General features: G+C 37.6%; 3 protein-coding genes across 3 annotated transcripts; 2 read left to right on the top strand and 1 right to left on the bottom strand.

Moving 5' to 3' along the window:
- The first annotated feature begins 492 nt into the window (after positions 1 to 492).
- LOC122597081 lies at positions 493 to 1,227 on the top strand. Its single transcript, XM_043769715.1, has 2 exons — positions 493 to 928; positions 1,013 to 1,227. Exons 1-2 carry the CDS (start codon positions 493 to 495, stop codon positions 1,225 to 1,227), a joined length of 651 nt encoding a protein of 216 aa, XP_043625650.1.
- Positions 1,228 to 6,685: 5,458 nt separating this feature from the next.
- LOC122596684 (kirola-like) lies at positions 6,686 to 8,040 on the top strand. Its single transcript, XM_043769302.1, has 2 exons — positions 6,686 to 6,907; positions 7,630 to 8,040. The coding sequence occupies exons 1-2, from the start codon at positions 6,721 to 6,723 to the stop codon at positions 7,899 to 7,901; spliced, it is 459 nt and encodes a 152-aa protein (XP_043625237.1). The 5' UTR covers positions 6,686 to 6,720; the 3' UTR covers positions 7,902 to 8,040.
- A 12,461-nt stretch (positions 8,041 to 20,501) lies between these two features.
- On the bottom strand, positions 20,502 to 21,734 carry LOC122597853 (F-box protein SKIP27-like). The gene is made up of 4 exons (XM_043770428.1): positions 21,625 to 21,734; positions 21,323 to 21,495; positions 21,165 to 21,239; positions 20,502 to 21,054 (listed from the first exon to the last, which is right to left on the bottom strand). Exons 2-4 carry the CDS (start codon positions 21,491 to 21,493, stop codon positions 20,797 to 20,799), a joined length of 504 nt encoding a protein of 167 aa, XP_043626363.1. The 5' UTR covers positions 21,494 to 21,495; positions 21,625 to 21,734; the 3' UTR covers positions 20,502 to 20,796.
- Between the last annotated feature and the right edge of the window lie 681 nt (positions 21,735 to 22,415).

Genomic DNA, 22,415 nt, shown 5'->3' on the forward strand with positions numbered 1-22,415 from the left:
TTATAATGGCGTAACTCTGCTCGTTATATATTGAACTAATACTTGTTTAGACTTAAAAGAATCGACAAAAGACTTATTTCTTTTATTAGACTTTTGACATAAAACCTACGAACTCACCAACCTTTGTGTTAACACGTTTTAGTATACTTTTCAGGTGCTCAGGTTAACCAGGGATAAAGATTGCTATGCTAGACTGGACTTCGGAGATTAGTGCTCCTTATTTATTGTCAGACTTTAAGGCTACATGCCTTGGATTATTTCTTTATGGACTTGGTTGTAATAAGTTATTTTAGCACTGTTATGACTTTGAACTCATGTTTTTGGGAATATATTTATTATATTTTATTTCATTTAGCAGTATCTATGTAATTCCATGTCGTGCTGTACTTTTCATGACACCTCATGTTTCCGCCAACGGTGGGGTGTTACATGAATGATTACTTTGTCGAAAACTCAAAGTAACCGCCACACTTCTTTAGGCAGCGTTTTCGCATGCGAAAAGAGCTGTTCATGCGTATAGCTAACGATATCGCTTCTTTCTCCCCAGTTGGTGATGAGCCTGTGCCTCATCATTTTGTTGAGTTTCGAAACCAGCGTGTAGATGCACGAGGTAAACTCGGTTTTTCTACAATTCAAAAGTGTACATCTGCGATACGTCAGCTGGAGTATGGCAATGTGGCCGATTCACTTGATGAGTATCTACAAATGGGTGAACAAACTTCCAAAGATGCGCTTGATGCTTTTTGTAAGTGTGTGTTTGACCTTAACATGGAAGAGTATTTACGAAGACCAACAACAGATGATATACAACGTCTCTACCAGAAACACGCAGAACTTCATGGTTTTCCAGGGATGCTTGGGAGCATCAACTGTATGCATTGGCCCTGGAAAAGGTGTCCAAAAGCATGGCAAGGCCAGTTCACTCGAGGTGATAAAGGGGTACCAACCATCATGCTTGAAGCGGTAGCATCGTACGATTTATAGATCTGGCATGCATTTTTTGGAATGACAGGTTCGAACAATGACATAAACGTACTCAATCAATCACATTTGTTTAGGGAAATCGTTGAGGATATGGCTTCGGATACTTCATTTACGGTTAACGGAACAGATTATCAGAAGGGGTACTATCTAGCCGACGGTATTTATCCTGAGTGGGCGACATTTGTCAAGGCCTTTTCATGCCCACAAGACCTGAAGAAGAAAAAATTCAAGAAGTATCAATAAAGTGCGTGAAAAGATGTGGAACGAGCATTTAGAGTTCTCCAAGGTCGTTGGGCAATCCTTACACACCCATCAAGGTCTTTTAGTGTTAACAAGATTCGTCGAACCATGTATGCTTGTGTCATACTACATAACATGATCGTTGAGGATTCGGGTCATGCAATTACCTCATATGATCTAGAAATCCTAGCTGACCCCCCCCCCCAGTGTACCTGTTCGTAGCTTCTGAGAGAGGATGGCGGTCCACGCACGGACCAATAAGGAGCTTCGAGACCGAGGGGTTCACCACGGTCTTCGTCATGATCTTGTCGAGCATATTTGGCGTCTCCCGTGATCCATTGTTGTTTATCTTAATAATAATAAATTATGGAACTATGTTGTTGTTTTTAATTAATTGTGTGTTGTTTTTTTAGTATTGTGGGTGTTTTGGAAGATTAGTCCTTGGTTAGTTCTTGGGCTGATATAGAACTGATGTGGTGCTGACAGGGATTAGTTCTTGAAGGATGAGTCTTTACCACTATGAATGCTCTTACTTGAGATCTCTTTTCTTCAAATGCCATAATCAAAGTATTCATAGAGCATTAGAGGACCACGATGACCATAATAGCCAACTTATTATTTTTATATTTTTTTTAAAAATGTGAAGTATATATTAACAAAAAAAATTCAAGTTATTTACAAATAGACTTCAAACTGGTACTATGGACATGCCCATATACCACATAAGAAGCCAAAGCTATAGAAGTTACATTTTTTATATTCTGCATAAACCATATTCATTCTCAAAACAACTTGCACTTGATCTGTATTCAAGTTCTATACAACTTCTGTATGCCAAACTCATTCTGGTAACAAATCCATTCATAATCACAATTTCAGTCCTCATTAATCTCACATTTTGTCCACATAGTTAGGTTGTATACCCCATCTTTTGTATTCCTCATCCACTTGATAAGTTCTGGATACTTTTAATCCCATAAGCCTCAACGTAATGCTATTACTTAATTACAGCCTTAATAATTGCATTTTCATCCCTCTTCTCATTCAAAAAAAGCCTTTGTTTATTTCTTGCTAAATATGGTATACGGTTGCCCCTAGAATGAGCCTTCCCACCACATTAGTAACAACATTATTGGTACATTTGTTTGACATTACATTGATGATGTCTCTCCAGTTTCCAGAAATACCTTGTAAAGAACTTTTCTTAATCATTTCTCCCCAAATTGTTTTAGAGAATTGACACTGGAAAAAGAGATGCTCGTGTGAATCTTCGCAACTGTTACACAATGGGCATTTCATATCATCATCCTTATTCCATATTCTTATTCTATCTTGTGTCTGCAGCCTATCCTGCATAGCCAACCACATTATGAACATGTGACTTGGTATGCCTTGTGTGAACCAAACAATCTTGTTCCAACTAACAACACTCTCATTTCCTCTCAAATCTTCCCATACCATGTGCACAACAAATTCAACCTCCTTTCCATCATTCATTTTCCAAATAATATTATCATCATTGTTACTCTCTTCGGGAATTGGTATTTCTGCCAGAAATGGGTATTGTCCAACCCACCCATTAGGCCATCTCCACCTTCCATTTTCAATTATGTCATTTACAGTCATTAAAGGTGATAAGCCGGCTTCATAATAGCCAACTTGCTTGTATAAGAACAACAAAATAGATGCAGGTGACCAAAATCCTTAGGGATTATGAATCTTTGTGATGTTGCAGTGAAAACCAGATGTTATCAATCAATGTTCCTTACTTTTTGTCCTCAATAGCCCACCAACTACTTTTAAAGCCAAAGGCAAACATCTACAGATTTCCACTATACGATATCCATGAGGCTTGAGATCCATATGTGAATCGAAGTTATCTACATTCAATGCATGTCGAGCAAGTTATCTACATCAATATATGTGACAAGTCTCCAGCTTGTCTAAATGACCAAAACCAATCTGTGACAAAGTACATCATCGATATCGTATGCCAAATGGAGTCTGTTGAGCCATTTCCTAACATTTTTATCAGCTATCTTTCTCAGAAGCATCATATTAGTAACAAGATCTTGGATCATGGACAATGTATTGCCCAAGTTATTGAGCTCAAATTGAATTTCTTTAGCCCGAACTATCTGCTTCAAGGCTTCATCTCCCAGCTTCTGAAATACAACTTTGATGAGTTCAGTAGCAATGATTTCAGCCATTGTTAAGTATGTGTGTGTATGATAGGGGTGGATATGTCGTAGGTTAATTAAAAGAAAATTAGACAAATTCTATATAAATTTATCGTTTTTAGGTGATTTAGCTTATTATCTGTTTTCGATAATCTTAAAGCATTTTGTAGCTGGGGCAAAAGATGAATAACTTGATAAAGTGTTTAAGTATTCAATTCTCACCCAGTTTCAAGTTTGGCATCTAAAGGATCAAGTCTTTCTTGCTATTTAAGTTTTAACATTTGATGAATAAGACTTCGTTGTATATTTATCTTCTTTCAGTTTTGTTATATATCTATAGGTTTTACTTAATAAAAAACACTTCTGATTCACAATCTGGTTATTATGATTCAAATGTTTAGCTTGAAGGTCGTTGTGCACACCAATAACCATGACTGAGCTTTAAACTTTTTATAGTTTCAAGTTGAATCTTTCAACTATGATTCTAAACAAGTCCGACCTATTGGTGATACAACTTTTTATAGAGCTTTACACTTAAACATACACAACAACCACCACCAAACTCCAGCCACCATTACCACCACCAAACTCTAGCCACCATGAGCACAACCACCATCGTGTTGCATCCATTATCGCCACCGTATCCACCTATTACCACCACCCCTGTATACAAATACAAATGAAAACTAATTGTGGTTCATTTGGGGTTAGAATTTGTATGATTAGATTTCAGGGTTAGATATATAATACTAATAGATACATGTTTATATACTTTATGTTTGTTAGAATTTGTAGGATTGTATTTTTTGTAAATGAGTTTTATTAAGATTGAATGTAAATTTTGGGTTTTGGGATGAACGAGGATGATGAAGGAATAAAATTATGAGGCCTCTCACTAAGGCAACCTCTTTCACACTGCCACATCAGCTTTTCTCTCTCTTCATCCACCTCTTCCACACTCACTCCCTATAAACCCTCTTCCATACCTCTTCCAAAACATATGAGAATTCTGGATATATTTAGAATATGGGTTTTGGACCATAAACCAATAACCATGGCATTATCAGCATATAAAAGATGGGAAATTGATGGGCCAAAATTGGGTAGTTTAATGCCAGATATCAGACCCAGGAGGGACACCCTTTGCAAGATATTCGATAACACCTCCATTGAGATGATAAAGAGAAAGGGCGATAGTGGGTCACCTTGGGGTACTCCGCGTTCACAGTTGAATTCCTTAGTCGGGCATCCGTTAACAAGTACAGCGGACCATGTCGATCTAAGTATGCCTTGAATCCAAAAGATCCATCTGCTGAGAAAATCCATTTGTTGCATGATGGATAGGAGAAAGTCCCAATTCACCGTATCAAAGGCTTTTTCGAAATCAATTTTCAAGCAGAAAGCCTCGATTTTGCATTTTTTTAGCCAATTGATGATCTCGTTAAGCATAAGGGGGCCATCAAGGATGTTCGGTCAGATAGAAAGGCGGATTGTGTAGGATAGATGACTTTGGAGATCATTCGTTTGAGGTGGTTTGCTAGGGTTTTTAAGATCACTTTCTTGATGCATCAGATAAAGGTGATGGGTCGGTAGTCTGTTGAGTTCTTTTGGAATGAGGGTGATAAAAGAGGAGCTGCACCTGTGACTAATGGAACTTGATCGAGGAGTAGAATCAAGCATGATATTGTAGGAATCCCATTTGAGGCTCTCCCAGTACTTTTTAATAAACCAGAAATTAAATCCGTCCGATCCTGGGGCTTTGTCACTACCACAGTCCAAAACGGCTTGAGTGATTTCAGATAGGGCGAAAGGGGCTGTGAGGAGAGCGCCATCTGGACGGGATAGGGTTTTCAGATTGTGACAGGTGAGTTGGGGTCTATGCATTAAGGGTTCTTTGAATTTCTCTTTGAAGAAAGTCAATGCTGCATCGTGAATTGAAGGGGGGTCAATATGCCAGCATCCTTGGATGTTAAGACCATGGATTCTATTTCTGGAGGTTATGCGGTTTATGAAACTGTGGAAATAAGCTGTATTTTCATCTCCACATTTAATCCAGCGGGCTCTAGACTTTTGGTGCAAGTCCAAGGCTTTTGAATGCTCTAGGGCTTGAAGTTTTTCCTTTGTTTCGACCCACAAAGCAATCTCATCATCGGTAAAATCTCTATAATCAATAATATCATCTAGGGTTTCCATCTTTTCAGTAAGGCCAGTTTTATCCTGGTTCTCGAGTTTTGTTTGATCATGCATCTATACCTTCAAGGGATATGAGAAAGGGAGGTAACAAATGAATATATTTAATTACTGTATAATACACATGGAAAGGAAGGTGGTAGATCACATATTAAAAATAAGCATAAAACCAACTAGCAACTGTACACGTCAGCAAAAAATGGTTCTGGTCCTACTATAGTAATTTTAGTAGGTTTCAATCCTTACCATAGAACTTTTTTTTGTACGAGTCTCACAATAATAAAAGTGTCAAAGTTGAGGTACTTCTCAAACAATTAGCCCTTTTTTTAAATCAAGATTTTTTTACATCTTTCGTCCCTAAAGTTGTTTATTTTTTCACTTTTGGTCTTAAAAATGAAAATGACTACAATAACCTCACGTGTTTGTCATGTGAGGGGTTGACGGCCAAAAAATGGATGACGTTACGGCACGGAATGTAAACTGAAAAATAAAAGACAAGCTTTAGGGGTTCTTTATAATTAATTCACTTAAAAACATTAAAAACAATAACTGGAAATATTACTGAATTTTCTCTTAATTCTATAACACATAGATAATTTCAAATGCATGTGGGTGCCATACTGTCATATAATGCCAAGTGGATTAAAATTTGCTGTCAAAATTTGTTATAGTGATAGTATTAGGATTTTTACCAAGTTAAATAAGTTTATGAGTGTACAAAGATGTAGGATGTTCTTTTATACTTTACCACAGTAATTTTTCTTTGCATACAAAATACAACATAATCTATTATTTGGATATTTGGATTTTGAGCTTGAGAGAATGTTAATACATGATTATAAACACTTCGATAAAACTGTTTAACTATAGAGTTCGAAGTCATTTTCAATAACATCTATTTTTATTTAAGGCGATAATATAGAATCGAATTTGTTACTTGCAACTGTCATCGTCTCATCGATACATAGCTATCGTAAGAGTATCATAATGTTCCAAAAAAATTTCCACTACATATTCAACACGATAATTACGCAAATAACCAAATAGATACCGAGAACACTCGCTTCCAATAGTCTATATATAGAAAGGCCTTGATTAATTAGATAGCAAAACAAAGTTCCAAGAGATGACCATAGCAGGAACACTAGTTCAAGAAGTTGATATCAAATGTCATGGCAACTTGCTCCATGATACTTTCAAGCACAAACTACACGAGTGCGTAATCATGTCCCCTGATAAGGTTAAACATTGCGATTTAGTTACTGGTCAATGGGGTGCTCCCGGATCCGTCATTTCTTCAGACTACATGTATGGTATGTTACATCTACGTACGGTCCTCATAAGTAACATGATTTTTTTTTAACATGTTTGAGTTTTCGGTTGGGGGAACTTTTTGCTCACATTTGGTTTTGAACATAAGACCTTATAAGTCTCAAATCTGCCTAAATACGAGTACATCCATCGATTGATTATGATATGATATTAATAATTTAGTATAATATCCCATCTGTCTCATTAGAAAAGTCACATTTTGAATATTCAAAGTCTTTGTTTTTAAACTTTAACCTTAAATATATTTTGTCATGTTATTCAATATTCGATAAAAATTATATATAGCAAATAAAGTATATCTATTGATTAACTTTCATCAAATTACACGTAATGAAAAGATATTTAAGATCAAAGTTAAAAAACATAGACATTGAAAATTTAAGACGTACAAGACACTTTTAAAGGGACAGAAGAAGTAATATTTTGAAACTCTTGATACAAAGGTATCTTTGTTACTTCTAGTGATTGAGAAGTTAAAACTACAGATACAAAACTGACGTTTTAGTGTATAAGTTAAATATATAATCGTAAAATTTTGCTGGATGTCTTTTATAAAAACCCGCCTAAATGACTCAAAATCGCTATTAAAAAGGGAGTGTCAAAGGGACACAAATTCATTATGGCTTGATAGTCTGAGTAATGGAGAAATACGTTGGTATTTTAGACGATAAATCTAACAAGTTAATTACTGTTTTCTTTGTAGACGGAAAAGTGATTACCGCGAAAGAGGTAATCGAAGCAGTTGATGACGAGAACCATAAAATTGTGTTCAAGGTGATTGAAGGAGAAGTTTTGAAAGATTATAATGCCTTCACTTCGACTCATCATGTTGAAGATAGGGGCGGGAAGCGGTTGGTTACCTGGACAGTGGATTTCGAGAAGTTGAATCCAAGCGTACCTGATCCAAGTCCATATATGGAATGGCTTTCTTCTTTCACCAAAGATATGGATGCTTATATCCTTAAGTTGGCATGATTTATATATGACAGAAGGAAGGGATGTGATCTTGTGATATGTACAATAAAAAGCCGCCTGTGCTGAATATTGGCTGCTCCTTGATTAAGCTGTATTCCTGTTATTAATTTGCATTATGTCATTGGTGTGTTTGTTCAAATATGGGACTCTCTAAATGCTAAATTCAGATTGTAATGATTTTTTTTTAGCAGCCGAATACAATATTAAAACAAAATGATCCAGCCAAGTAGAACCCGCTAACTGACTGTCAGCAAAGGAAAAAACCATCAAAAGCTTATGATTTGATATTGAAGCGATTTGGGTGTTTAATAAATTCTTCTCAAAAGAGGATTTGGTTGAGAGCGATCCATGCTTGTAGAAACAGAATAAATGGGCCTCACCCCTCTGCCCCAGACATAACGTACAACACCAGAATTGTAGTGGTTTTGCTGGTGGTGTGTACTGCATACTTAGTAATAAAGTCGCAAGCAAATCTTGTACCTGATGTTTGTAAGCTACCATGAGATGAACTATAGGTAATGCTCATTTTGCGTATTCGTTGAAGCAAATTACATTGTTTAACTCATTTTGCGTATTCGTTGAAGCAAATTACATTGTTTAACTCATTTTGCGTATTCGTTGAAGCAAATTACATTGTTCAATTAGAATTCCTAAATGTTTACTTCCCTTCATCAACCAAAAGGATCAATTCTGGTTTGATTCAAGCCTGAATTCAGTCTAAAATATTGATGGTGTACCCACCGTCACCCAGGATAAAGCCTCACCCTAGGTAGGCTAAAAAGATCACCCAGGGTATCACATAGCCTGAGGAAAAGAAGATAAACATGAAAAGATACGATCATATCACTTCCTTAAATAAAGGAGATCGCTACCAAAGATACAAAACGCATGAGAGACTTATTCTCCACGAAAAAGCAACTATAAAAGGGGGAAAACCCTAATCATTATTATTATGCCTACTACGACCAAAACCCTAAAACACATGCAAGATCCACGGGCAAAACCCTAAGAGATCTAAAACACATCTAAACCGGCATACAAAAGGTTCTTACACTTTACCAGTAGGGAATCGCCGTCCAACCCATCAAACACCTCCAAATCCTTTAACCTAATCCATTGTACAAACAATTGGCGCCATCCTCGGGACAATCGCTACTCATCACCACAACCTTCATAAAAAAAAATGTTCAAATCCGGAAAATTTTACACCAAAAAAGGTTAAAATCCGGAAAATCTTTCTCACAAAAATCACAAAAATGGTCAGATTCCCTGATTTAACGCTTAGATCCAAATAATGTATGCCGACAAAGATCCTAATAAAGCAAGAATGAAACGAAAAGATCCAAAAGACTCGCAAATCCAGTCAAGAGATCTATGTTTTCCAGCTTTGGGAGACAAAAAAGCCAGCAAAGATCCGTTAATAATACAAGCACAAATATTCGATATCTCAGTACGAAGAGTATATATTGATAATGGAAGCGAATGTGACATTATTTATGAACATTGCTTCCTGCAATTACCAGAAGCAATAAAGGCAAGAATGACAAACCCTGCAGGCCCACTCGCAGGATTCGCCGGAAACCGCGTATGGCCCCTCGGGGAAATAGATCTCGATGTTACCCTAGGGAACCCTCCGTTTGCACGGACGGAAACCCTAGACTTCACTGTAGTACGAGCACCCTCACCATACAACCTTCTCCTGGGAAGACCAGCAATACAACGAATGGAGATGGTACCTTCCACAGTCCACGCCATGGTACTATTCCAAACGAAATCAGGCATCGGAATGATAAAATCAAGTTACGACCAAACTAAACAAATTAGTGAGGTCAAAAAATCAAAGGAGGAACCAGAAGAAGTGAAGACACCTAGCCAGAGCGATCATGCTCAGGATAATGACAAGGTACTTGTGAACCCAGCCTTTCCTGATCAATTAATTACCATAGGGAAAGGGCTGCCAGAAGATTTCAAAAAGAAGTTACTCAAATTATTGCAACAAAACATCGACATATTCGCATGGGAATACGCAAATATGACAGGGGTCCCCAGGGTGCTCACCCTAGGGGAACAGACCTTTGTTACGGAACACAGGTTGAATGAATGAAAAAGCATGGAACCTGTAAGGCAAAAGAAAAGAAGTTTATCGAATGACAGAGATGAGGCAGCATGCAAAGAAGTAGACGAGCTTCTAAAAGCCGGAATCATAAGAGAAGCCACGTACCCTACGTGGATCGCAAACCCAGTAATGGTGAAGAAAGGAGACGGAGGCTGGAGAATGTGTGTAGACTTCACAGACATAAATAAGGCATGTCCAAAAGGCTGTTATCCACTACCAGAAATAGACTGGAAAGTTGAATCTTTGGCAGAGCATAAATGGAAGTGCTTCCTAGACGCCTATAAAGGATACCATCAAATACAAATGGCTAAAGAAGATGAAGAAAAGACATCTTTTCATACAAGCAAAGGAACATTCTGCTACACAAAGATGCCATTTGGACTAAAAAACGCAGGAGCAACCTACCAACGACTCGTAGACAAAGCATTCCACAAGCAAATTGGGCGAAACCTAGAGGTCTACGTAGATGACATGGTCATCAAAAGCAAAACGGAGGAAGAACTACTTGCAGACATCCAAGAAACCTTTGAGACACTGCGAAAGATAAAAATGAAGCTCAACCCCAAAAAATGCTCTTTTGGAATGGAGGCTGGGAAGTTCCTAGGGTACTATATCTCGGATAGGGGAATCCAAGCAAACCCATCTAAGGTAAACAAGATACTCGAGCTACCAGCTGCAAAGACAGTAAAAGAGGTACAAAGCCTAAACGGCAAACTCGCAGCATTAAGTCGCTTTCTTTCAAAAGGAGCGGACAGGCAATTGCCATTTTTCAAGACATTAAAGAACTGCGGGGCCAAAAAAGGGTTCGAGTGGACAAAGGAGGCTGACGAAGCATTCGAACAAATGAAAAAGCACATAGCAGAACTCCCCACCTTGACATCCCCAAGAAAGGAGAGACCCTGTACATATATCTCGCAGCCTCCACCGAATGCATAAGCGCAGTCCTATTAACAGAAAGGGAAAGAAAACAAATGCCAATCTACTTCGTAAGCAGAATACTGCAAGGAGCGGAAGCAAACTACCCAGAGATGGAGAAGCTTGTGTTAGCACTTGTTCACGCAGCAAGAAGACTACGCAGGTACTTCCAAGGGCATCCAATTGTGGTACTCTCAGACAAACCACTGAGACAAATTTTAACAAAACCAGAAAAATCTGAAAGAATGGGAAAATGGGCAATCGAGCTAGGAGCATATGATATCGAGCATAGGGCAAGGCACGCAGTCAAAGGACAGATCCTAGTAGACTTCATTACCAAAATACGAGAAACAGGAAATTCAGTAACTCACTCCACGACACTCACAGTGACTGGGGAAGCAGATTCTGAAACCTGGGAATTATACACTGACGAGCATCAAGTTCAGAAGGCTGCGGGGCCGGAATACAACTAGTAAGCCCAGACAAGCAAGAATATACATATTCCCTAAGATTCGAGTTTGAAACAACGAACAATGAAGCAGAATACGAGGCATTGATAGCAGGATTGGACCTGGCCAAAGACATGAAAATCAGAAGCATCAAAGCTTTGGTAGACTCCCAGCTCGTAGCCAACCAAGTCAAAGGTGAATTCGTAGCCAAGGGAGAAATCATAAAGCTATACTTGGGAAAAACAAAGGAATTAATCAAGCAATTTGCAAGCTTCGACATCGAGCACATACGAAGAAATCAAAATAAAAAAGCCGATGCTCTAAGCAAGCTAGCCTCGTTAACAGTTGAACACCTGGGGAAGAAAGTACTAATAGAGGTCCTGAAAGAAAGATCCATATACGAGAAGCAGGTGCATGATTTAGTTAAAGAAGAAGGAAAAAACTGGATGACACCGATAACCGAATATTTGGTGAGCGGAATATTGCCAGAAGATGAAAACGAAGCAAGAAAAATAAGAATCAAAGCTCCACAATACAAGTTGATGGATGAGAACCTTTACAAGAAGGCATTTTTGACCCCATGGTTACATTGTGTGGGACCCAAACAGGCGGAAACAATAATTTTTGAAATTCATGAAGGAATTTGCTGATTACACGCAGGACCCAGGTCAGTGGCGACAAAAGCGCTACGCCTAGGGTATTTTTGGCCATCAATGCACAGAGATGCAGCCAAGCTTTTGCAAAATTGTGAAGCATGTCAACTGCACGCAAACGTCCCCAGGCTACCAAAGCAAGATATGACATCGGTAACATCTGATGGCCATTTACAAAGTGGGGAATTGACATAGTGGGGCCACTACCAAAAGCACCAGGAAAGGTAAAGTTTCTAATTGTGGCTATTGATTATTTCACAAAATGGGTAGAAGCAAAACCTGTGGCAACAATAAATGGAAAAACAATTGAGAATTTCGTCTGGGAATATATAATATACCGATTTGGGTTACCACAAATGATAGTCTCAGATAATGGAAAACAATTTGCGGAGGGTACATTCACAGAAATGTGTCAAAAGCTAAACATAAAGCAATCCTTCACATCAGTATATCACCCACAAGGGAATGGACAAGTAGAAGCAATCAACAAACAGATTGTGAACGGCATGGAAAAAAGGCTGGGACGTAGCCATAGTGGCTGGGTGGATGAATTACCATTGGTACTCTGGGCACATCGTACAACACCCAAGCAAAGCAATGGGGAAACCCCATTCTCCCAAGCCTTTGGATCAGAAGCAGTCTTACCTGCGGAAATACAAGTCTCCACATGCCGAACGACAAACGTCAATGAAGAAGACAATAACACAGAAATGCGTATAAACCTCGACCTCTTAGAGGAAAGAAGGGAAATTGCTTCAATAAGAGAGGCTACGTATAACCAAAGAATTGAGAAATATTACAACAAAAAAGTTCACCCAGACAGCTTCAAAATCGGTGATTACGTCCTCAGGCACAACAGCGCAAGCCAGGTAGAATACCTGGGGAAAATGGGGCCAACGTGGGAAGGACCATACAAAGTCGATAAAGTCATCGGAAATGGTGCGTACAAGCTTTCAATGACAGACGGCAACCCCATCAACAGGACATGGAATGCAACAAATCTGCGTAAGTTTTATTGTTAAACAAATATATATATATATATATATATATATATATATATATATATATGTATATGCATAAATAAAAAGAGAAAAGGAGAGAAGATCTTCAACTCTTATGTGCAAATAAATACTCTATTGTTGAACAAGAGAAAAGGAGAGAAGATCTCCAACTCTTACAACATATCCTATTAAAGTACACTATTAAAGAATGATGGGGACCCCTACCGGACGGGTTACAAACCCTCCAGTGTACAAAAACTATGATTCATAGTGAAGAAGGATCGCAACCTCACACACATAGTTTCGAAAAGCCAAAAAAGGCAAAGCATATTATAATAAAGTCATGACTATAACAGAATGCATGCCCAAAAACGCCAAACAAGGCAATGGCATTTCAAAATCATACTCCTATGATTTTATCAAAGCATATGCCTAACTGCTGAAAAAGCAAGTGCATACAACAAAATCCTGAAAAAGGTAAATATGAGTGAAAGGGGAAAAAGGCAAACTCCCACAATAATACAGGGCACGATACAAGCTCATGTATACAACTAAGGAAAACCATCAATGAAGCCGTCAAGACAGTAAATTGGCATATATGGTGATAGTAATCCAACAACAACCAAGGAAAAGGATGAAAGCTACAAAAGCTAATATTACGAAACGGGTAATAAAACACCTGATAACTAAAAACCCGGATGAAGAATCCGAGTATACCACTAAACACCGGATGAAGAATCCGGGTACAAAAAAAAAACCAAACCAAAAACCGGATGAAGAATCCGAGTACAAAACCTAAAAATCGGATGAAGAATCCGAGAACATGACTATGACCCAACCGACGAATCCGGGCATATTTTATAAATATCAAAATCTTCACAAGCAGCTTGGTCGACAAGAGATTTCCCGGAATGTGGATTCACCTTGGTCAAGTGGTGTACAAAAGGAATTACTTCCGTCATTACCTTCTTATACTTCACCTGCAGAGCTGATAGATCGGAACGAAGAAGTTGCAACTGATTTTCTCTATTCACCATCCCATCTCGAGCGGTCTGCAGCTGGATATCTTTAATATCTAGAGCTCGCTTCAAATTTTGAACATCGGAGGAGCAATCGTCAGAAGAAACAGAGGCAAAACCAGCGGACGTGCCACAATCTTCAAAACGCCGCCGTAGGATTTCCAGATCCGACTCCAACCGGTGAATTTTTATCATATCCACATACGACCTGGCACCAAGCTTAAACTTCTGGCCAATAGTCTTTATCCGGCCATGCTTGCAGAAAACACTCATCTTTTTCCGATAACCCCACTTCATCTATTTATGGAATCTATCAACAAAAGTGAAAAACAAAAACCCGGATCCAATTGCTTACCTTATATAGGGATATGAACCGCACTACCGTCAATTTGCAAAAAAGGCCATTCAAGATTCGTTTTAGTACAAAATCGTCCCTTTCAAAAACCTTCTGAAAGACAGCGGACTCCTAGATGCAAACACGCAGGGTATGCTTGAAGGGTACGTTTCACTCTCGATAAACAAGGAACAGATTTGCATTTATCAAGAATCCCATATCTAGGGAAAGAAGATCAAATCAAATCCCTTATTCTTAGAAGTGATATACACGACCCGAAAAACCCTACTTGAGGAATAAGTCACGAACCCCCTGCACACAGGGGGAAGGGTGGGTAGAATTAACTCTTCGGCTAAGACTAACAACACGATCTTGGCATATCATATTATTAGTCTGGGGGGCTTGATGGTGTACCCATCGTCACCCAGGATAAAGCCTCACCCTAGGTAGGCTAAAAAGATCACCCAGGGTATCACATAGTCTGGGGAAAAGAAGATAAACATGAAAAGATACGATCATATCACTTCCTTAAATAAAGGAGATCGTTACCAAAGATACAAAACACGTGAGAGACTTATTCTCCACGAAAAATCAGCTATAAAAGGGGGAAAACCCTAATCATTATTATTATGCCTACTACGGCCAAAACCCTAAAACACATACAAGATCCACGGGCAAAACCCTAAGAGATCTAAAACACATCTAAACCGGCGTACAAAAGGTTCTCACACCTTACCAGCAGGGAATCGCCATCCAACTCATCAAACACCTCCAAATCCTTTAACCTAATCCATTGTACAAACAAATATGAATTTAGCTATGCTTTTCAGACTACAATGTGAATTTGCTTTACTTTTCAGTTTTGGATAAAAGTTGCATACACAGAGTTTATGGAACATGGTAACCAAAAACTGAATCCGTTACACACTGATAATACAGTCAATTAGCTTATAGTCTTCTATAAACATCCCGTAAAACTTAAATGGAGTATAAACATAATTTTGCAGGCGTAAGTGACAACAGCTACAAAAACCCATTTTGCTAGTGAGCATTCAAATATAACTGTTGCAAAGCCGGCAGAAAGCATTAAAAAGTATGGTTTTGATCAGTATAATGTATACTAGTTAGGTATTTAACCAACAAAAATCAATATGGCTGTGGACAATCAGTCAAGTGGTTTAGTATTCTCTTATGGTGGATCCAAGGTAGGATCTCCCATATGCGTATAGACGTATGGTTATTATGATTCAAAGGTTGAGCTTGAAAAGTAATGTGTCACGCCTGCGAATATGGAAGCAAAATCTTAGTTTGCATGTACACAAGTTCTCTGCGCAAAACCAATTCTGTGTCCTGCACGACTGCACGTGTTAGCAACACACAGAAATACTAATCATGTCAAAACATACCTAGACAACGTTAAGCTGTTGTACATTTTATATCAATAAGTCAGTCAACTTTAGTCCTAATTGAGCTATCTATATAATTCGGACATTCGAAGGTGTTTTATTTTGAGTTCAGGTTTTGTTTGCCCATTATTGACCATGAATTTATATGATTAGGAAGAAAAAAATAATGGCATTGAAAGGCCTCTCTGGCTGAAAGCAACCACTTTCATCGAGCCATTGTTCTGGTTAAAACTCTTTTGCATCATCACCCATTCGTTCACATCACAGCCCTTGTTAATTAGTGAAAGGCCAAATTAAGGTTGCCAATAATGTAATTAGACCGGGGCTTTATATTTTTTCAAGCAATGATACTTCCTCGGCTACTTTAGTAATATTGAGATGTGGAGATTTTGTGTCATTCTGGATATTTTGTGCAGAGATGTGAATTGGCCCTCAAAGTACTTTGCCAGAAATTCAATGAAAGTCGAACCATAACCCAGCTTCATAGCTGTTTTCACATTCATATCCACTTTAGCTTCACTGATTCCTTTAATTTGCAAAACCTCTTTTCTAGTAGAGTATGGTACAGACTCAATTGTACAAAGTCCAACATCTTATACCTTAATTACATCACTGGCCAGAATTCCAGACGCCTTCATAGCTGCCCTTTTCAAACTATTATGATCCCATTCAACCAGCTCACAAATTCTGCCAAAATGTATACTCGTACTAATTAAATTCTAACCTTTTCACTCTGCTTACATCACTAAGTACCAAGAACACACTATCCCACTAGCTATTATTCTGATACATAACACAATAACCATGACCGGGCTTTAAACTTTTTCTGGTTTCAAGTATGGTTCTAACGAGTTCTATTGTTACAACTTTTGCATATAACTATTGATGGCCATTAGTTCTTAAATAAAATCAAAAAATAACTAGTTGAATAAACAAATTATGAATGATCTATTGAGTAGTTTTTATAGAAAACTTTTAGAAGGTCTAAAACTTTAAGCTCAAAAAACATAAAAGCTTCCTATGATATTATAGTTTTGTAAGATTTATAATTGAAGTGCTTAAGTGCACTAAATCGAGATGTTGTAACCTGAGATGTAATACTTTTTTGGTCAAGAAAGATGAGAGAAATACATGTTGTAGAATATTATTATTTTTAAAACTGTGTTTAGGCCCCTTAAGGGTGAATCTCATATATCCCCTTCTTAATCTCTAAAATCACATATATACCTAAGTAAATAACATTATATCAAATATAACCAATATAAATATTAAAATTCTCATATTAACCCATTTCATTATATAAATTTAAGAAAAATAATTTTAAACAAATAAATTACCGTAAATATCATCAAAAGTGTGTCTAAATAAAAAAAATAGGTAAGTTGCCAAACTTTTACCAATAACATTCATTATGTAGTTACGAATATTTGTTTTTAAAAAAAGTATATATTAACTTTATAAATTAAGAAAAAATCATAATTACTTTTCGAACCAATTGAGATCTTCTTTCTAAAACCAATTGAAAAACAATTATTACCTTATGCGAAACATCATTTATACTGCGAAGTTTTATTCTTACTTTCTTTCCCTTAGCTTGGGAACATTGATACATTCCTTGTATTCTTGTAATGTTTTTTAGATACATTTGATAGTATACCTGAGGCATGATTGATATATTTTTATCAATACATTTTTGATAGTATAATATTAGAGGCAAGATTGAGATTTAATTGTGTGAAATTGATTTTACCAAAAAAAAAAATTAATGAAAGGGATAAATATGAGAGTTTTAGCATTTAGCTTGGTTATTTTTGATATTATGTAATTTAGTTGGGTATATATGTGATTTTAAAGGTTAAGAAGGAGAAATATGATAATCTCCCTTTTTTTAATGGCAAATTTAGGCTCGGCCGGCATTGTGTCTTCATATCCAACTCCAATTCCAAAGAAAATCCGATTATTCCAGGCAATAGCCTTGTCTCCAGCCCGGCATGTTGTCGATACCTGGATTTATAAAGACCTTTAATTCTCAAGTCCTCACAAGTACGAACCTATCTAAGTACCAATTCATCTATCGATAGTTGCTACTAAAAATGTGTTTAGATGACACCTAGAATGGGAATGTATCGAACCATATGTCAAAATTGATAAAATTGATAACTTTTTTGTAAGACTGAATTAGGGTCTCAAACTCTTACATGACCAATATGAAACTTTTTAGCTAATATCTAAGAAATATTAAGTTATTTATATACAACAACAACAACAACAACAACAAAAGGACCCAATCCCTGCGCGGGGTATGGGGGAGGTAAGCTGTAGACAGTCTTACCTCTACACAAAGGTAGAGAGACTGCTTCCATAGGGACCTCCGGCCACAAAGGAGTGCAAGACGGAAAATAAGAAATGTTTAGAAAATCATGCCTGTCTGCCGAGAATGTGAAAAGAAAAAATACCTGTCTGCTGGGTCCGGCTACTATGCGGGTCGAACGTTTATCACTCATGCGTCCTACCGATATCTTAGAAACATGTTTGACAATACAAATACAAATACGAAAACAACCATATTGGACATATTAAACAACATATAAGTGGCAAACTAATACGTAACTCGAACAAGTAGTGGGAAACAACAAGACAAACATACAAATAAATAAGAAATGACAAAACCTGAAAAGATCCCGATTGAGCCAAGACAGTAACTACTTCTAAACAACCTATGGAAAAAGGACCTTAGGCCACCTAGCTATCCTAATCCTAATTCTCTCACCTGCTCTTCTAAACCAATAAACTAGTCCTCAACCCCTAGTCCTCTAGATAAACTCTCATTGGTCATGTCCCCCGACAGCCATCTTGGGGGAAACAAACACAAGAGTAACCTCCCCCCTCGGTTTAGGCCTCTCGAGACTCAAGGCCAAAAACCCCTACGAAAGGTCACAGAGAACCAAAGTCTAAATAAAAAGTCTACTTAATCTAAAACCCATATGTCTTACCCTCGCATTCCACTACCTCTACCTAGAAGCTCCTCTAAAGCATTCGGAATTCCGTACTTCCACCTCCCTCTACCTACCACTCTTCCTGTCACGTCAAAGTCCTCTGTAGCGTAGCTAAGCCACTTCTCTAGGCCAAACCCTCGCAAACCTCCTTTGGCAAGGCAATATGGGAAAAGAAGACTATCTAGGTCGTCCAAAAGTCCTACCCTAACCTACTATTCTACTCTAATCCTAGTTCTCCATGTCTTCCTATCCGACGTCATGTCCTCCGACAGGCCAAGTTCAATTAGATCCTTCGCTAATCGATCCTCCCACCTCATCTTTGGTCGTCCCCTTCTTCGTATGTCGTCCACGTGAATAGACTCCGTTCTCCTTAGTGATGCAGTTTCATCCCTTCTCCTAACATGGCCAAACCATCTCAAGCGCTCTTCCCTTAGCTTGTTAATGATGGTCCCTACTTCAAGTTCTGCTCTAAAACTCCCGTCGGGATCCTGTCTGCTAAGGTCTTCCCGCAAGTCCACCTTAACATCCTCATCTCAGCCACCTTTACTCGAGCCGTTTAGGCTTTCGTCATCGCCCAACATTCTGACCCGTATAGCATAGCCGGTCTAATAGCCACTCTATAGAACTTCCCTTTCAGCTTTAGCGGGATCCTCTTGTCGTACATGACTCCCGTAGCTGCTTTCCACTTCATCCATCCGGCTTGGATTCGATGTGTCACGTCGTCGTCTATCCCACCCAATTTGTGTATCACTGATCCCAGGTATCTAAAAGACTCCTTCGGACGCAATATGCGGCCCCCAATGCTAATAACCTCATCCCCATTTTGTCTTATCTCTTGGTTATCGAAGTCACATCTAAGGTATTCTGTCTTTTCTCGGCTCACGCACAAACCATGGTCTTCAAGGGCTTCTCTCCATTTCTCTAGCCTCTGGTTTAGTTCCTCCGTCGATCTCGCTATCAGCGCAATGTCATCGGCAAAAATCATACACCACGGTAGTTCCTCCTGTAGGCCCCTGGACAGTTCGTCTAGGATCAACGTGAAAAGGTATGGGCTAAGCGCCGAACCCTGGTGTAGGCCCATATCTACCGAGAAAAGTTCCGTGTTCCCCACAGGGGTTCGAACACCGGTCCTCACCCTATCGTACATATCCCTAATAACCCTAATGTATCTCCCGGTAACCCCTTTCGCTTGTAGCGTCCTCCAAATCAGCTGTCATGGTACACTATCGTATGCCCATATTAAGTTATTTATATCTGTCTATTAATCTATTCATTGAGCATCTCCGAAGGAACTTGGCAAAAGACCTTTCAAATGTTATATAAGAAAAAGTCTTATTTGACTTTAAGCGCTGACACAATATAGGTTGGCCAATGACTTTTATCGAAGACCAGACAATTTTATCATATAGCATTGCAAAGTATAAATTAGATATGAGCACATTTACCAGGCAATTTTATCAAAGACTTGGCAAATGTTATATAAGAAAAAGTCTCATATGACTTTCTGAGTTGACTTGATTCTTTTGTAATGTATGTTTCATCAATGTGTCGTACTATTTGTACAAAAAGTTAACATATAAATATGCTTCGACATGAGCACATTTACTTCAAGAAAACACAAGCTTTAACTGAAGTGTCCAAAAAACTATATTAAGTAACCGAAAGTTCATACCTATTTCACATGATTATGTATTAGATAGAGCTGAAACTATAAACAGAAAAACAAGAAATAAGTTTACATTTTTTTCTTTTTGAACAGAGAAATAAGTTTACATTGAACTGAAAGTTTTTACATAAAACCGACCATATAAATACAGACTTGGAAAATCTCTTCACTACGTGTGTGTGTATACTTTCTGTCCTAAATGTACAGCAATTTAAGCACAAACCAAACTAACATCTTCAATGCAACAATTGAAGAACCCCAAATTGCCTAATGTACCAACACTTTACCCTTTTCTACAAATAACCTGTTCGTATACACAAAAATCGAGCATAATATTCAACTAAAATTCCATCCCATAGAACAAATTCTTCTTGGACATCCCTTCTTCATTTTCATCATTTGTACCAAACAATGCCACAGAGAGATCCCCAATTTTATTCCTATCCAATCGAGAACGAGTCACTCTCAATCGTTTTGGAGCATTTGGAGCTTCGATTTCATCAACAGCGAGTACTGATGATTGATCTAAGGCACACCTAAAAGCAGGGACCTTCTTTGGTGTACTATATGCAAAATGTAGCTTTTTTGCAAGCATAGCCTGCAAAATACACAAATCGATTTTCAAAAATTATCAACAAATAAATTCATATAACTTTACCAAATACCAAAAAAAACATACAAATTATATAAAATAAAAATACAACTTACAGCTTCACAAATTAGCTTCGAAACACGAACAAGAGTCTTCAGATCATCATGTTCTACACCACACAAAACTCTAATCTGCAATAATTTATATAAATTTACATTAAAATACACTTTAGAAAAAATATATTTTCAAACATGAATGAAAATTGAAAACATACCAAAATATCTTGAGGTAGAGCTTCGAGAAATGAAACCTGAGGACCAAAATCTTTTCGAATTGATGGTTTTTTCGAAGGCGAAGAAATCATATCAATATCCTCTATTTCATTTGAAATGAATATTCTCTTTCTACCAAATGAACTAGTTCTTCTCACTACACCCATCGCCATTCCTGATACATTTTTCATTTTAATCAAAATCAGTACTTCTATTATATTATATATATATATATATACTTATATATGTATATATATATATATATCAAATTGTTAGAAAAACACAGACACAGAGACAGACAAACCTTGAATTTGAAGTAACTTTAGATTGATTGTTGTTGTAACGGTTCCAAAATCTGATGCAAATATTGTGGAAGTGTTTTGCAAGTTATATTCACCAGTTATAAATATCTGAATATATAAATATCTGAATATATCTAAAAAAATATATGTATATGTATAGTGTTTTGTATATATAAAGTTTTAAAAAGTTGAGTGGAAATGACTAGAATTTTTCTGATATTTTCTCATTTTCTGAAGTTAAAGTAGTGTAAAAAACTAGCCGTTGGGGAAAAAGGACACGTGGGAGTATGTGGTTGGATGAAGGAAGCTTCATTGGTGAAGTTAGTGGTGACGTGGATGATATGGTCGGTTTGAGTCGGCTATACCGTGGATTTCTTTTTAAATAAGTATTTTTTGTTTCAATAGAATCCTATGTCATTGAACGAATACGAGTGTGACACGTGGAGAATATAAAAGGTTTAGATGGAGACACGATTAGTGGAAGAGATGGAGGGTTAGGATTAAAGTAGAGTGTGTACGTGTGGAGTGATTTACGGTGAACTTTGTTTCTATTTTGGCGGCCGGCTTTTGACGGCTGTTTTTTACTCGGTTTTGTACAGCTTTTTCCACTTTATTTTGGCTAGTGGGGTGGCATGGAATGTATGCCAGTCGAACGCGGTCAATTTACTATGGGCCGGCACGGTAAATTATTAAGTAATTCAATTTAAGAGATAATGTTACATACAGTAATTTTTAAATTTTTTTCTTTTAGGCCACTGTAATATGAAAAAGGATTTTTAAGCCACTTAAATTT

This window comes from Erigeron canadensis, chromosome 4 (assembly GCF_010389155.1).
Source record: "Erigeron canadensis isolate Cc75 chromosome 4, C_canadensis_v1, whole genome shotgun sequence".
NCBI classification, from domain to species: domain Eukaryota; kingdom Viridiplantae; phylum Streptophyta; class Magnoliopsida; order Asterales; family Asteraceae; genus Erigeron; species Erigeron canadensis.

Excerpts from the sequence above, each read along its gene's own strand:
- LOC122597081 (XM_043769715.1), top strand. The coding sequence starts at position 493 with ATGCGAAAAGAGCTGTTCATGCGTATAGCTAACGATATCGCTTCTTTC. Across the intron at positions 929-1,012 it reads GCAAGGCCAGTTCACTCGAG|GTTCGAACAATGACATAAAC; the intron begins GTGATAAAGGGG and ends TTGGAATGACAG.
- LOC122596684 (XM_043769302.1), top strand. The coding sequence starts at position 6,721 with ATGACCATAGCAGGAACACTAGTTCAAGAAGTTGATATCAAATGTCAT. Across the intron at positions 6,908-7,629 it reads TTCTTCAGACTACATGTATG|ACGGAAAAGTGATTACCGCG; the intron begins GTATGTTACATC and ends TTTTCTTTGTAG.
- LOC122597853 (XM_043770428.1), bottom strand. The coding sequence starts at position 21,493 with ATGGCGATGGGTGTAGTGAGAAGAACTAGTTCATTTGGTAGAAAGAGA. Across the intron at positions 21,240-21,322 it reads CTCTACCTCAAGATATTTTG|ATTAGAGTTTTGTGTGGTGT; the intron begins GTATGTTTTCAA and ends AAATTATTGCAG. Across the intron at positions 21,055-21,164 it reads CGAAGCTAATTTGTGAAGCT|GCTATGCTTGCAAAAAAGCT; the intron begins GTAAGTTGTATT and ends TGTATTTTGCAG.